Source organism: Panulirus ornatus, chromosome 56 (assembly GCF_036320965.1).
Source record: "Panulirus ornatus isolate Po-2019 chromosome 56, ASM3632096v1, whole genome shotgun sequence".
Classification (NCBI taxonomy): domain Eukaryota; kingdom Metazoa; phylum Arthropoda; class Malacostraca; order Decapoda; family Palinuridae; genus Panulirus; species Panulirus ornatus.
This window is the reverse complement of record NC_092279.1, coordinates 30,695,494-30,711,832: the sequence shown is the minus strand read 5'-3', so window position 1 is coordinate 30,711,832 and position 16,339 is coordinate 30,695,494. Positions and strand designations below refer to the sequence as shown.

Here is a 16,339-nt window from a genome sequence, read left to right as displayed (position 1 = left end):
TTTAGTAAAGTGTGTGAAAGAAGAAAGTTTGGAGTTTAATGTGAAGAAGAGCAAGGTAATTAGGTTCTGTCAGGTTGAGGGACAAGTTAAATGGGACTTAAGTTTGAATGGTGAAGATTTGTAGAAGTTTTCAGAAAAGAGAGAATGTTGGGGTGAAGAGAGTGGTGTGAATAAGTGAGCTTGGGAAGGAGACTTGTGTGAGGAAGTACCAGGAGAGACTGAGTGCAGAATGGAAAAAGGGGAGAGCAAAGGACGTAAGGGGAGTGGGGAAGGAATGGGATGTATTTAGGGAAGCAGTGATTGCTTCTGCAAAAGTTGCTTGTGGCATGAGAAGCGTAGGAGATGGGCAGATTAGAAAGGGTAGTGAGTGGTGTGATGAAGAAGTAAGATTATTAGTGAAAGAAAAAGAGAGGAATTTGGACGATATTTTCAGTGAAATAGTGCAAATGACTGGGAGATGTATAAAAGAGGCAGGAGGTCATGAGAAAGGTGCAAGAGGTGATAAAGAGGGCAAATGAGAGTTAGGGTGATTGAGAGGGTATCATTAAATTTTAGGAAGAATAAAAAAATATTTTGGAAGGAGATAAAAGAGTTTGGGTGAGAGGGTATCATTAAATTTTAGGGAGAATAAAAAGATGTTTTCGAAGGAGGTAAATAAAGTGCTTAAGGCAAGAGAGCAAATGAGAACATTGGTGAAGGCGGCTAATGGGGAAGTAATAACAAGTTGTGGTGATGTGAGAAGGAGATGGAGTGAGTATTTTGAAGGCTTGTTGAATGTGTTAGATGATAGAGTGGCAGATTTAGGGTGTTTTGGCTGAGGTGGTGTGCGAAGTAAGAGGGCGAGGGAGAATTTTTTCGTAAACAGAGAAGAGGTAGTGAAATCTTTGCGGAAGATGAAAGTTGGCAAGGCAGTGGGTTTGGATGGTATTGCAGTGGAATGTATTAAAAAATGGGGTGACTATGTTGTTGACTGGTCGGAGGGGTATTCAGTGTATGAATGGCTCATGGTGAGGTGCCTGAGGATTGGCAGAATGCTTGCATAGTGCCATTGTACAAGGGCAAAGGGGATAAAGGTGAGTGTTCAAATTACAGAGGTATAAGCTTGTTGAGCATTCCTTAGAAATTAAAAGGGAGGGTATTGATTGAGAGGGTGAAGGCATGTACAGAGCATCAGATTGGGGAAGAGCAGTGTGGTTTCAGAAGCGGTAGAGGATGTGTGGATCAGGTGTTTGCTTTGAAGAATGTATGTGAGAAATACTTAGAAAAACAAATGGACTTGTATGTAGCATTAATGGATCTGGAGACGGCATATGATGGAGTTGACAGAGATTCTCTGTGGAAGGTAATAAGAATATATGGTGTGAGAGGCAAGTTGTTAGAAGCAGTGAAAGGTTTTTATCGAGGATGTAAGGCATGTGTACGTGTAGGAAGAGAGGAAAGTGATTGGTTCTCAGTGAATGTAGGTTTGCGGCAGGGGTGTGTGATGTCTCCATGGTTGTTTAATTTGTTTATGGATGGGGTTGTTAGGGAGGTGAATGCAAGAGTTTTGGAAAGAGGGGCAAGTATGAAGTCTGTTGTGGACGAGAGAGCTTGGGAAGTGAGTCAGTTGTTGTTCGCTGATGATACAGCGCTGGTGGCTGATTCATGTGAGAAACTGCAGAAGCTGGTGACTGAGTTTGGTAAAGTGTGTGAAAGAAGAAAGTTAAGAGTAAATGTGAATAAGAGCAAGGTTATTAGGTACAGTGAGGTTGAGGGTCAAGTCAATTGGGAGGTAAGTTTGAATGGAGAAAAACTGGAGGAAGTAAAGTGTTTTAGATATCTGGGAGTGGATCTGGCAGCTGATGGAACCATGGAAGCGGAAGTAAATCATAGGGTGGGGGAGGGGGTGAAAATCCTGGGAGCCTTGAAGAATGTGTGGAAGTCGAGAACATTATCTCGGAAAGCAAAAATGGGTATGTTTGAAGGAATAGTGGTTCCAACAATGTTTTATGGTTGCGAGGCGTGGGCTATGGATAGAGTTGTGCACAGGAGGGTGGATGTGCTGGAAATGAGATGTTTGAGGACAATGTGTGGTGTGAGGTGGTTTGATCGAGTAAGTAATGTAAGGGTAAGAGAGATGTGTGGAAATAAAAAGAGCGTGGTTGAGAGAGCAGAAGAGGGTGTTTTGAAATGGTTTTGGGCACATGGAGAGAATGAGTGAGGAAAGATTGACCAAGAGGGTACATGTGTCAGAGGTGGAGGGAACGAGGAGAAGTGGGAGACCAAATTGGAGGTGGAAAGATGAAGTGAAAAAGATTTTGAGTGATCGGGGCCTGAACATGCAGGAGGGTGAAAGGCGGGCAAGGAATAGAGTGAAGTGGATCGATGTGGTATACCGGGGTTGACGTGCTGTCAGTGGATTGAATCAGGGCATGTGAAGCGTCTGGGGTAAACCATGGAAAGTTCTGTGGGGCCTGGATGTGGAAAGGGAGCTGTGGTTTCGGGCATTATTGCATGACAGCTGGAGACTGAGTGTGAACGAATGGGGCCTTTGTTGTCTTTTCCTAGTGCTACCTTGCACGCATGAGGGGGGAGGGGGATGGTATTCCATGTTTGGCGAGGTGGCGATGGGAATGAATAAAGGCAGACAGTGTGAATTGTGTACATGGGTATATATGTATGTGTCTGTGTGTGTATATATATGTGTACATTGAGATGTATAGGTATGTATATTTGCGTGTGTGGACATGTATGTATATACATGTGTATGGGGGTCGGTTGGGCCATTTCTTTTGTCTGTTTCCTTGCGCTACCTCACAAATGCAGGAGACAGCAACAATGCAAAATGATAAATAATAATAATCTCTCTTACCTTTCATTACTTACTCGATCAAACCACCTCACACCACATACTGTCCTGAAACATCTCATTTCCAACACATCCACTCTCCTCCGCACAACCCTATCTATAGCCCATGCCTTGCAACCATATAACATTGTTGGGACCACTATTCCTTGAAATATATCACTTTTGCTTTCTGAGATAATGTTCTCGCCTTTTACACATTCTTCAATGCTCCCAGAACCTTCGCCCCCTCCCCCACCCTGTGACTCACTTCTGCTTCCATGGTTCCATCCGCTGTTAAATCCAGTCCCAGATATCTAAAACACTTCACTTCCTCCAGTTTTTCTCGATTCTTACTTACCTCCCAATTGACTTGTCCCTCAACCCTACTGTACGTAATAACCCTAAGCTTTCTTCTTTCACACACTTTACCTAACTCATTCACCAGCTTCTGCAGTTTCTCACATGAATCAGCCACCAGCGCTGTATCATCAGCGAACATCAACTGACTCACTTCCCAAGCCCTCTCATCCACAACAGACTGCATACTTTCCCCCCTCCAAAACTCTTGTATTCACCTCCTTAACAATCCTATCCATAAACAAATTAAACAACCATGGAGACATCACACACCCCTGCCGCAAACCAACATTCACTGGGAACCAGTCACTTTCCTCTCTTCCTACTCGTACACATGCCTTACATCCTCAATAAATACTTTTCACTGCCTCTAGGAACTTTCCTCCCACACCATATGCTCTTTATATCTTCCAAGCGCATCTCTATCAACTCTATTATATGCCGTCTTCAGATCCTTGAATGCTACATACAAATCCATTTGTTTTTTTAAGTATTTTTTCACATACATTCTTTAAAGCAAACACCTGATTCACACATCCTCTACTACTTCTAAAACCACACTGCTCTTCCCCAATCTGATGCTCTGTACATGCCTTCACCCTTTCGATCAATACCCTCCCATATAATTTCCCAGGAATACTCAACAAACTTATACCTCTGTAACTTGAACACTCACCTTTACCCCCTTTGCCTTTGTACAGTGGCACTATACATGCATTCTGCCAATCCTCAGGTACTTCACCATGAGCCAAACATACATTGAATGTCCTCATCACCCCCTTTTTAATAAATTCCACTGCAATATCATCCAAACCCACCACCTTGCCAGCTTTCAACTTCCACAGAGCTTTCACTACCTCTTCTCTGTATACCAAACAGTTCTCCCTGACCCTTTCACTTCGCTCACCACCTCGACCAAACACCCTATATCTGCCACTCTATCATCTAACACATTCAACAAACCTTCAAAATACTCAATCCATCTCCTCACATCACCACTACTTGTTATTACCTCCCCATTACCCCCCTTCACTGATGTTCCCCTTTGTTCTCTTATGCACTTTATTTACTTCCTTCCAAAACTTTTTTTTATTCTCCCTAAAATTTAATGATACTCTCACACCCCAACTCTCATTTGCCCTCTTTTTCACCTCTTGCACCTTTCTCTTGATCTCCTGCCTCCTTCTTTTGTACATCTCCCTGTCATTTGCGCTATTTCCCTGCAAAAATCGTCCAAATTCCTCCCTCTTCTCTTTCACTAATAATCTTATTTCTTCATCCCACCACTCACTACCCTTTCTAATATGCCCGCCTCCCACGTTTCTCATGCCACAAGGATCTTTTGCACAAGCCATCGCTGCTTCCCTAAATACGTCCCATTCCTCCCCCACTCCCCTTACGTCCTTTGCTCTCACCTTTTTCCATTCTGCACTAAGTCTCTCCGGGTACTTTCTCACCCAAGTCTCCTTCCCAAGCTCACTTACTCTCACCACTCTCTTCACCCCAACATTCTCTCTTCTTTTCTGAAAACCTCTACAAATCTTCACCTTCGCCTCCACAAGATAATGATCAGACATCCATCCAATTACACCTCTCAGCAGATTAACATCCAAAAGTCCCTCTTCCTTGCCCATATCAATTTAACACGTAATCCAATAATGCTCTCTGGCCATTGTTATTATCAATTACTATTATTAACAGTACTTTGATTAACCAATGTCACCTGCTTTGAGAAAGTAATTAAGAATTACTGTATTAAATCTTCATCATCAGGAATGACATAGGCATGGTAAGTCAAGAGGCTGGAGTTCAAGTTAATCCTTAGCATTGTCTTTATAACAGAAAGTATTTCCTATGTTTAGGGCTCCAATCACGGACAAAAAGTCTGCATTAAAGCCGGGTCTTAATTGAAATATAGAGAGAATTATGGAACGGGAAAAGAAAAGACAAGGGAAAGTATTTACGAATTGTGAAGGAAGTGAAAGACCTGTCATTTGAAATGTGCCAGGTCATAGTTACTGGGAAAAACATGAGAAGGTAGAGAGTTCCAAGCTTTGACGTGTAGAGAAAGAAGCAATCAGAATGGCCCACCCTTGAATTGTTGATGGCCACACAATAATCATGCTTCGCAGCAGCTTGCCGAGTATTGTGTGGTCTATATGATGGTGGGGGCACACAAGCAGCCAGCTATTGAGAGCAGAAACGGAGGAATACCTATAGAAGAGGAAAAGTGAACCAGCATTGCGGCATAGGTCAAGGGGGTCACGTTTGGAAGTTAGCCCGGGACAGTTTGGAAGTCAGATCGCTTTCAACTCAACTCTTGTCAAGTAAGCATACAGAGCTAGAATCACCCCAAATTTGAGAGCAGTACTCCTTACAAGGACGAATCAATCCCTTGTATAAACGGAGCAACTGTTCAGAATAGAAGTTTCAACATCTAAACAGGACACCCAGTTCCTTAGAAGCAGACGTAGCTATTCCTGCTATGTGAGGTTTCCAAGAAAGAGTGGATGTTACAGTAAAGTTGGTATTCCTGAAATGGTAACCATGAGCAGATGGAATGATCATAAATGATTTACCAGTGCTTGTTGGATATGAATCTGATAATATTTAGCTCTGATATTATAAAAGGTACCTTTACTGCGAAATCTTACAATGCCTTTGAACATTTCATTGTCAATAGAAATTAATTTTTTCAGTTGTTATTATTGCAAGATCTTAGTGTCGTTCTCTGAATTTGTACCCAATTCTGAAACACCTTATTTGTGTAATATCACTATTAGCCATCATTATGTGAGGGGCCCCTGGTATTTGAAAGCATTCAACTTTTCGTCAATGACAATTACAAAAACATTGAAAAGAAGACATTACTTATGGTTGAAATGAGGCCCAGCTGAAACCAGAATAGATCATTATGTAAAGCATCATGCAATACTTTCAGTGACCTCCATGTCCTAGCCCTGCCATTTTGGCATAATCTCATCGCAGGTACTCATAGGTAGACATTCTCTCTCTCTCTCTCTCTCTCTCTCTCTCTCTCTCTCTCTCTCTCTCTCTCTCTCTCTCTCTCTCTCTCTCTCAAAACAGTGGAGATCATTAAAGCTGCAAGAATACCATGAACATACGAAAAATTTATGAGACAAAATATGAAAGCCTGTCCAGGAAGCTTGAATGCCTATTTAGTATACTACCAGGACAAATAAGAAACATGCATGGAACAACCTCACAAACATTTAAAAGAAAGCTTCACATATGGTTAAAATTAGTCCCAGATGAACCCAGAATGTATAATTACGTAGTACAGGTGGCAACAAAGAGGGATTTTATTATTCATCAGGTAGATGTGCAGTAAGCATTGCATGCCCTGCTATTTTGACAAAATATTGTAGCTACTCATAGGTATGCATCTCTCTCTCTCTCTCTCTCTCTCCACTTACATAGGTCCAGCTTTAACAGAAATCTCTTATCACACAGCTAATGCAGATATAGCAGTGATGCAACCACTTCAGAACCCACCTCAGGCATATGGACCACAACCTGCATATCCACCACAACCTGGATATGCACCACAGCCTGGATATGTACCACAGCCTGGATATGCACCACAGCCAGGATACCCTCCACAACCAGGGTATCCAGTACCACAGCCTTACCAGACACAGCCATACCCTCCTCCAGGTAATGGATTTGGAAATTACTGTCGGGTTTTTCATTTATCCTATTTCAGATTTACTCGCCATTTCAACATTAACAAGGTAACATCATGAACAGATGAAGAAATGGCCTTATTCACTCACATCTACCCTCTAGCTGTTATGTATAATGCACAGAAACCTGAGCCCCCTTTCCACAAAAATTCCCCCACAGAACTTTCTATGGCAGCCCTTGACCACTTCAGATGCTTGGTTTAGCCCATTGACAGTATATCATTCCACATGTATTTTATGTTAGCTGAGGTGGCATAGGCTATTGAATGCCCTAGACAAGGCCATCTCAATGCTATACATACACACACACACACACACACACACACACACACAATATGTGATGTGAGGTGGTTTGATCGAGTAAGTAATGAAAGCATAAGAGAGATGTGTGAAAATAAAGAGTGTGGTTGAAAGATCAGTAGAAGGTGTGTTGAAATGATTTGTACACATGGAGAGAATGAGTGAGGAAAGATTGACAGAAAGAGATATACGTGTGTCAGAGGTGGAAGGAACAAGGGGAAGTGGGAGACCAAATTGGAGCGATTGGGGCCTGAACATATAGGAGGGTGAGAGGCGTGCAAGGAATAGAGTGAATTGGAGGCGTGCAAGGAATAGAGTGAATTGGAACAGTGTGGTATACTGGGGTCGACATGCTGTCAGTGGACTGAACCAGGGCATTTGAATCATCTGGGGAAAGCCATGGAAAAGTCTGTGGGACCTGGACATGGATGGGGAGCTGTGGTTTTGATACATTACACATGACAGCTAGAGACTGAGTATGAATGAATGTGGCCTTTTTATGTCTTTTCCTGGTGATACCTTGCTGATGCAGGGGGTGGTAATGCTGTTTCCTGTGGGGTGGGGTGGTGCCTTCATCCATTCCAGTTCCTACCCTGCCACTCAGGAAATAGCATCACTAACCCACATCCACAACAGACTGCATAATTGCCCCTCTATCCAAAACTCTTTTATTCACCTCCCTAACAACCCCATCCATAAACAAATTAAACAACCATGGAGACATCACACACCCCTGCCACAAACCAACATTCACTGAGAACCAATCACTTTCCTCTTTTCCTATATGTACACATGCCTTACATCCTCGATAAAAACTTTTCACTGCTTCTAACAACTTCCCTCCCCCCACACCATATATTTTTAATACCTTCCTCAGAGCATCTCTATCAACTCCATCATATGCCTTCTCCAGATCCATAAATGCTACATACAAATCCATTTGCTTTTCTAAGTATTTCTCACATACATTCTTGAAAGCAAACACCTGATCCACATTTATATATATATGAGTGCTCATCCTCCTCGAAGGCTCAGACTGGGGTGTCTAGATGTGTGTGGATGTAACCAAGATGTGAAAAAAAAAAAAGGAGAGATAGGTAGTATGTTTGAGGAAAGGAACCTGGATGTTTTGGCTCTGAGTGAAACGAAGCTCAAGGGTAAAGGGGAAGAGTGGTTTGGGAATGTCTTGGGAGTAAAGTCAGGGGTTAGTGAGAGGACAAGAGCAAGGGAAGGAGTAGCAGTACTCCTGAAACAGGAGTTGTGGGAGTATGTGATACAATGTAAGAAAGTAAATTCTCGATTAATATGGGTAAAACTGAAAGTTGATGGAGAGAGATGGGTGATTATTGGTGCATATGCACCTGGGCATGAGAAGAAAGATCATGAGAGGCAAGTGTTTTGGGAGCAGCTGAATGAGTGTGTTAGTGGTTTTGATGCACGAGACCAGGTTATAGTGATGGGTGATTTGAATGCAAAGGTGAGTAATGTGGCAGTTGAGGGAATAATTGGTATACATGGGGTGTTCAGTGTTGTAAATGGAAATGGTGAAGAGCTTGTAGATTTATGTGCTGAAAAAGGACTGGTGATTGGGAATACCTGGTTTAAAAAGCGAGATATACATAAGTATACATATGTAAGTAGGAGAGATAGCCAGAGAGCGTTATTGGATCAAGTGTTAAATGACAGGCGCGCGAAAGAGAGACTTTTGGATGTTAATGTGCTGAGAGGTGCAACTAGAGGGATGTCTGATCATTATCTTGTGGAGGCTAAGGTGAAGATTTGTATGGGTTTTCAGAAAAGAAGAGTGAATGTTGGGGTGAAGAGGGTGGTGAGAGTAAGTGAGCTTGGGAAGGAGACTTGTGTGAGGAAGTACCAGGAGAGACTGAGTACAGAATGGAAAAAGGTGAGAACAATGGAAGTAATGGGAGTGGGGGAGGTACGGGATGTATTTAGGGAATCAGTGATGGATTGCGCAAAAGATGCTTGTGGCATGAGAAGAGTGGGAGGTGGGTTGATTAGAAAGGGTAATAAGTGGTGGGATGAAGAAGTAAGATTATTAGTGAAAGAGAGGAGAGAGCCATTTGGACGATTTTTGCAGGGAAAAAATGCAATTGAGTGGGAGATGTATAAAATGAGAGTTGGGGTGAGAGAGTATCATTAAATTTTAGGGAGAATAAAAAGATGTTCTGGAAGGAGGTAAATAAAGTGCGTAAGACAAGGGAGCAAATGGGAACTTCAGTGAAGGGCGCAAATGGGGAGGTGATAACAAGTAGTGATGATGTGAGAAGGAGATGGAGTGAGTATTTTGAAGGTTTGTTGAATGTGTTTGATAATAGAGTGGCAGATATAGGGTGTTTTGGTCGAGGTGGCTTGCAAAGTGAGAGAGTTAGGGAAAATGATTTGGTAAACAGAGAAGAGGTAGTAAAAGCTTTGCAGAAGATGAAAGCTGCCAAGGCAGCAGGTTTGGATGGTATTGCAGTGGAATTTATTGAAAAAGGGGGTGACTGTATTATTGACTGGTTGGTAAGGTTATTTAATGTATGTATGACTCATGGTGAGGTGCCTGAGGATTGGCAGAATGCGTGCATAGTGCCATTGTACAAAGGCAAAGGGGATAAGAGTGAGTGCTCAAATTTCAGAGGTTTAAGTTTGTTGAGTATTCCTGGTAAATTATATGGGAGGGTATTGATTGAGAGGGTGAAGGCATGTACAGAGCATCAAATTGGGGAAGAGCAGTGTGGTTTCAGAAGTGGTAGAGGATGTGTGGATCAGGTGTTTGCTTTGAAGAATGTATATGAGAAATACTTAGAAAAGCAAATGGATTTGTATGTAGCATTTATGGATCTGGAGAAGGCATATGATAGAGTTGATAGAGATGCTCTGTGGAAGGTATTAAGAATATATGGTGTGGGAGGCAAGTTGTTAGAAGCAGTGAAAAGTTTTTATCGCGAATGTAAGGCATGTGTACGTGTAGGAAGAGAGAAAAGTGATTGGTTCTCAGTGAATGTAGGTTTGCGGCAGGGGTGTGTGATGTCTCCATGGTTGTTTAATTTGTTTATGGATGGGGTTGTTAGGGAGGTGAATGCAAGAGTTTTGGAAAGAGGGGCAAGTATGAAGTCTGTTGTGGATGAGAGAGCTTGGGAAGTGAGTCAGTTGTTGTTCGCTGATGATACAGCGCTGTTGGCTGATTCATGTGAGAAACTGCAGAAGCTAGTGACTGAGTTTGGTAAAGTGTGTGAAAGAAGAAAGTTAAGAGTAAATGTGAATAAGAGCAAGGTTATTAGTTACAGTGGGGTTGAGGGTCAAGTCAATTGGGAGGTAAGTTTGAATGGAGAAAAACTGGAGGAAGTAAAGTGTTTTAGATATCTGGGAGTGGATCTGACAGCAGATGGAACCATGGAAGCGGAAGTGGATCATAGGGTGGGGGAGGGGGCGAAAATCCTGGGAGCCTTGAAGAATGTGTGGAAGTCGAGAACATTATCTCGGAAAGCAAAAATGGGTATGTTTGAAGGAATAGTGGTTCCAACCATGTTTTATGGTTGTGAGGCATGGGCTATGGATAGAGTTGTGCGCAGGAGGGTGGATGTGCTGGAAATGAGATGTTTGAGGACAATGTGTGGTGTGAGGTGGTTTGATCGAGTAAGTAACGTAAGGGTAAGAGAGATGTGTGGAAATAAAAAGAGCGTGGTTGAGGGAGCAGAAGAGGGTGTTTTGAAATGGTTTGGGCACATGGAGAGAATGAGTGAGGAAAGATTGACCAAGAGGATATATGTGTCGGAGGTGGAGGGAACGAGAAGTGGGAGACCAAATTGGAGGTGGAAAGATGGAGTGAAAAAGATTTTGTGTGATCGGGGCCTGAACATGCAGGAGGGTGAAAGGAGGGCAAGGAATAGAGTGAATTGGATCGATGTGGTATACCGGGGTTGACGTGCTGTCAGTGGATTGAATCAAGGCATGTGAAGCATCTGGGGTAAACCACGGAAAGCTGTGTAGGTATGTATATTTGCATGTGTAGACATGTATGTATATACATGTCTATGGGGGTGGGTTGGGCCATTTCTTTCATCTGTTTCCTTGCGCTACCTCGTAAACGTGGGAGACAGCGACAAAGCAAAATATATATATATATATTTATATATATATATATATATATATATATATATATATATATATATATATATATATATATATATATGTGTGTGTGTGTGTGTGTGCGTTTGATGATAGAGTGGCAGATATAGGGTGTTTTGATCGAGGTGGTGTGCAAAGTAAGAGGGTTAGGGAGGACGATTTAGTTAATGGAGAAGAGGTAGTAAAAGCTCTGCGGAAGATGAAAGCCGGCAAGGCAGCAGGTTTGGATGGCATTGCAGTGGAATTTATTAAAAAAGGGGGTGACTGCATTGTTGACTGGTTGGTAAGGTTATTTAATGTATGTATGATTCATGGTGAGGTGCCTGAGGATTGGCAGAACACTTGCATAGTGCCATTGTACAAAGGCAAAGGGGACAAAGGTGAGTGCTCAAATTACAGAGGTATAAGTTTGTTGAGTATTCCTGGGAAATTATATGGGAGAGTATTGATTGAGAGGGTGAAGGCATGTACAGAGCATCAGATTGGGGAAGAGCAGTGTGATTTCAGAAGTGGTAAAGGATGTGTGGATCAGGTGTTTGCTTTCAAGAATGTATGTGAGAAATACTTAGAAAGACAACTGGATTTGTATATACAATTTATGGATCTGGAGAAGGCATATGATAGAGTTGATAGAGATGCTCTGTGGAGGGTATTAAGAATATATGATGTGGGAGGCAAGTTGTTAGAAGCAGTGAAAAGTTTTTATCGAGGATGTAAGGCATGTGTATGTGTAGGAAGAGAGGAAAGTGATTGGTTCTCAGTGAATGTAGGTTTGTGGCAGGGGTGCGTGATGTCTCCATGGTTGTTTAATTTGTAATGAGAGGCCTTGGGAAGTGAATCAGTTTATGTTCGCTGATGATACAGAGTGCTGGTGGCTGATTCAGGTGAGAAACTGCAGAAGCTGGTGACTGAATTTGGTAAAGTGTGTGAAAGAAGAAAGCTGAAAGTAAATGTGAATAAGAGCAAGGTTATTAGGTACACTAGGGTTGAGGGACAAGTCAATTAGGAGGTAAGTTTGAATGGAGAAAAACTGGAGGAAGTGAAGTGTTTTAGATATTTGGGATTGGATTTAGCAATGGATGGAAGCATGGAAGCGGAAGTGAATCATAGGGTGGGGGAGGGGGCAAAAGTTCTGGGAGCATTGAAAAATGTGTGGAAGTCAAGAACATTATCTCGGAAAGCAAAAATGGGTATGCATGAAGGAATAGTGGTTCCAACAATGTTATATGGTTGCAAGGCATGGGCTATAGATAGAGTTGTGCGGAGGAGGGTGGATGTGCTGGAAATGAGATGTTTGAGGACAATATGTGGTGTGAGGTGGTTGATCAAGTAAACAATAATAGGGTAAGAGAGATGTGTGGTAATAAGAGTGTGGTTGAGAGAGCAGAAGAGGGTGTATTGAAATGGTTTGGTCACATGGAGAGAATGAGTGAGGAAAGATTGACAAAGAGGATATATGTGTTAGAGGTGGAGGGAATGAGGAGAAGTGAGAGACCAAATTGGAGGTGGAAAGATGGAGTGAAAAAGATTTTGAGTAATCGGGGCCTGAACATGCAGAAGGGTAAAAGGCGTGCAAGGAATAGAGTGAATTGGAACCATGTTGTATACCGGGGTCACCGTGCGTCAGTGGATTGAACCAGCGCGTGTGAAGCGTCTGGGGTAAATCATCGAAAGTTCTTTGGGGCCTGGATGTGGAAAGGGAGCTGTGGTTTCAGTGCATTATACATGACAGCTAGTGACTGAGTGTGAACGAATGTGGCCTTTGTTGTCTTTTCTTAGCGCTACCTCGCGCACATTTGGGGGGAGGGTGTTGTTATTCCATGTGTGGCGGGGTAGCGATGGGAATGAATAAAGGCAGACAGTATGAATTATGTACATGTGTATATATGTATATGTCTGTGTGTTTATATATATATGTATACGTTGAGATGTATAGGTATGTATATTTGCGTGTGTGGACATGTATGTATATACATGTGTATGTGGGTGGGTTGGGCCATTCTTTCGTCTGTTTCCTTGCGCTACCTTGCTAACGCGGGAGACAGCGACAAAGTGAATCATGAGGGACAAGTCAATGAATAAATATATTTTTTATTTTTTATACTTTGTCACTGTCTCCCGCGTCAGTGAGGTAGCACAAGGAAACACACAAAAGAATGGCCCAACCCACCCACATACACATGTATATACATACACGGCCACACACGCAAATATACATACCTATACATCTCAACATATACATATATATATATATATACATACACAGACATATACATTCATACACATTTACATAATTCATACTTGCAGCCTTTATTCATTCCCATTGCCACCCAGCCACACATGAAATGACAACCCCCTCCCCCCACATGCGCGTGAGGTAGCGCTAGTCAAAGAAAAGAAAGGCCACATTCGTTCACACTCAGTCTCTAGCTGTCATGTATAATGCACCGAAACCACAGCTCCCTTTCCACATCCAGGCCGCACAAAACTTTCCATGGTTTACCCTAGACACTTCACATGCCCTGGTTCAATCCATTGACAGCACGTCGACCCCGGTATACCACATCGTTCCAATTCACTCTATTCCTTGCACGCCTCTCACCCTCCTGCATGCTCAGGCCCTGATCGCTCAAAATCTTTTTCATTCCATCTTTCCACCTTCAATTTGGTCTCCCACTTCTCCTCGTTCCCTACACCTCTGACACATATATCCTTTTTGTCAATCTTACCTCACTCATTCTCTCCATGTGACCAAACCATTTCAAAACACCCTCTTCTGCTCTCTCAACCACTCTCTTTTTATTACCATACATCTCTCTTACCCTTTCATTACTTACTCAATCAAACCACCTCACACCATATATTGTCAAACGTCTCACTTCCAACACATCCACCCTCCTCCGCACAACTGTATCTATAGCCCACGCCTATCCCTGGGGATAGTGGAGAAAGAGTACTTCCCACGTATTCCCTGCTTGCCGTAGAAGGCAACTAAAAGGGAAGGGAGCGGGGGGCTGGAAATCCTTCCCTCTCATTCTTTTTTCTTATTATTTTCCAAAAGAAGGAACAGAGAAGGGGGCCAGGTGAGGATATTCCCTCAAAGGTCCAGTCCTCTGTTCTTAACGCTACCTCGCTAACGCGGGAAATGGCAAATAATATGAAAGAAAAAGAAAAAATGTGTGTGTGTGTGTATATTTATATATCCATACCCTAGCATAAGAGAGGTACCCATAATTTAATTATCAACCATCTCCTAGGGGTGGATGAACTGCTTGGGTTGCTTTTGACAGAATTCTGCAACCACGATATGAACCTATGCATTTGGCCCTGGTTGGCCCATGAATGTGTCTGTCAGCAACATTAACCATTACATCATATAGTTCCAATTCAGTCTATCTCTTGTACACCTCACACCTTCCTGAATGTTCAGGCCTAACCTGTAAAACATCTCGTAACTTTAATCTTCTACCTCCAACATGGTTTCCCCTTTTCCTTGTTCTCTCCACTTCAGATGTGTATGCCCTCTTAATCATCCTCTCCTTGTGTCCAAACCATTTCAGGACACTTCAGGTCTCTCATACATATTCCTCTTACTCTGTCATTCCTTATTTGATCAGCCTTCCTCACACTGCATATTATCCTCAGATATTTCATTTCCATCACATGTGCCCTCTTCATATTTTTATCTGAGGTCCGTGCCTCGCATCCATACAACACCGATGGGACTACTATACTATCTAACACATTCATCTCTGCCCTTAACCCTTTCCCATACTATCCTGTGTATAGGCAGGCTCAGCTTCAGCTTTTGTGTAAATAATTATCATCCCAAAGTAATGCAGTTCAATTTTGTTCTAAAAATTATCCTTATGTAACTCTTGTAGGGTTCCAGAAATGTTTTCTGTAATTTCCAGGTGACAGAAGCATAGTAGGTGCCATTTCTGTCAATAGATGTCATTACAAGCACTTTTTTGCATCTGCAGATAGCAGCATGGTGAGGTGGGTCTCAGGGAAGGTGCTAGTGTGTGCCTTATTTTCACTCATTTTTTGGCTTTTTTTGAATGCCATTATCTTGAGTGATGACATGTTAATGATGATGAGTATTGCAGACACACAAATGAAAATGATTCATCTAATGAGGAGAAAAGCTCCAAATTGGGTTGTCATGCAGATGAATTATTTTTTATTATACTGAATTGCCATCTCCTGTGTAAGTGAGGTAGCACAAGGAAACAGACGAAAGAATGGCCCAACCCACCCACATACACATGGATACGCATAAACGCCCACACACGCACAGATACATACCTTTGCATTTCAATGTATACATACATATACATACACAGATATACATATATACACATGTACATATTCATCCTTGCTGCCTTCATCCATCCCTGTCGCCACCCCGACACACATGAAATAGCATTCCTCCCCTCTTAGAGGAGGTGCAGATGTGTGGTTTATTTTTGCCTTTCTATTATTTTTTCACCCTCAGTATGCTGAGTGATAATGAGTGTGACAGTGATGACTATACTGACATAATAAAGAAAATACCTCAACATTCTACAAGCACTGTCTAAGATACTCCAGCTGATGCTATGGAATTGACCGCAGTAAAGTTATCTTTTCCTCTTATTGCACCTACCCAACCATATTCTGTGCTGATAATAACACTGTCAGTTATGAAAATGCTTAACGTCAGAATATGTAGCAGTAATTTTAAGTTTCCTATATACAGTAATAAACTTTCTGACATGACAGTTGGAGGGGCAAGGAGGTTTGTGAAAGAAGGGTTGATAGTAGCATTATGGGATAATGAAAATAATAATGAAAAGGTTGACAGCAGCATCACGGGATAATGAAGTTATAAAGTAAAGGTTGGCAGCAGCATTATGAGATAATGGAAGTAATGATACAAATGTTGACAGCAGAATCTTGGGATAATGAAAGTAATATAGCAAAGGTTTACATCAGCATCGCAGGATATTGGAAGTAATAAAGGTACTCTGTGAAA

At 42.1% G+C, this 16,339-nt stretch overlaps 1 protein-coding gene across 4 annotated transcripts in view; it reads left to right on the top strand.

The window, feature by feature from the left end:
• Window positions 1–16,339, top strand: part of LOC139766048 (uncharacterized) — a 191,185-nt gene that overhangs the window by 166,386 nt on the left and 8,460 nt on the right. For all 4 annotated transcript variants that reach the window (XM_071694191.1, XM_071694189.1, XM_071694190.1 and 1 more), the window contains exon 5: window positions 6,659–6,862. In XM_071694191.1, coding sequence (XP_071550292.1) covers window positions 6,659–6,862 — 204 coding nt within the window. The remainder of the gene's footprint in view (window positions 1–6,658; window positions 6,863–16,339) is intronic.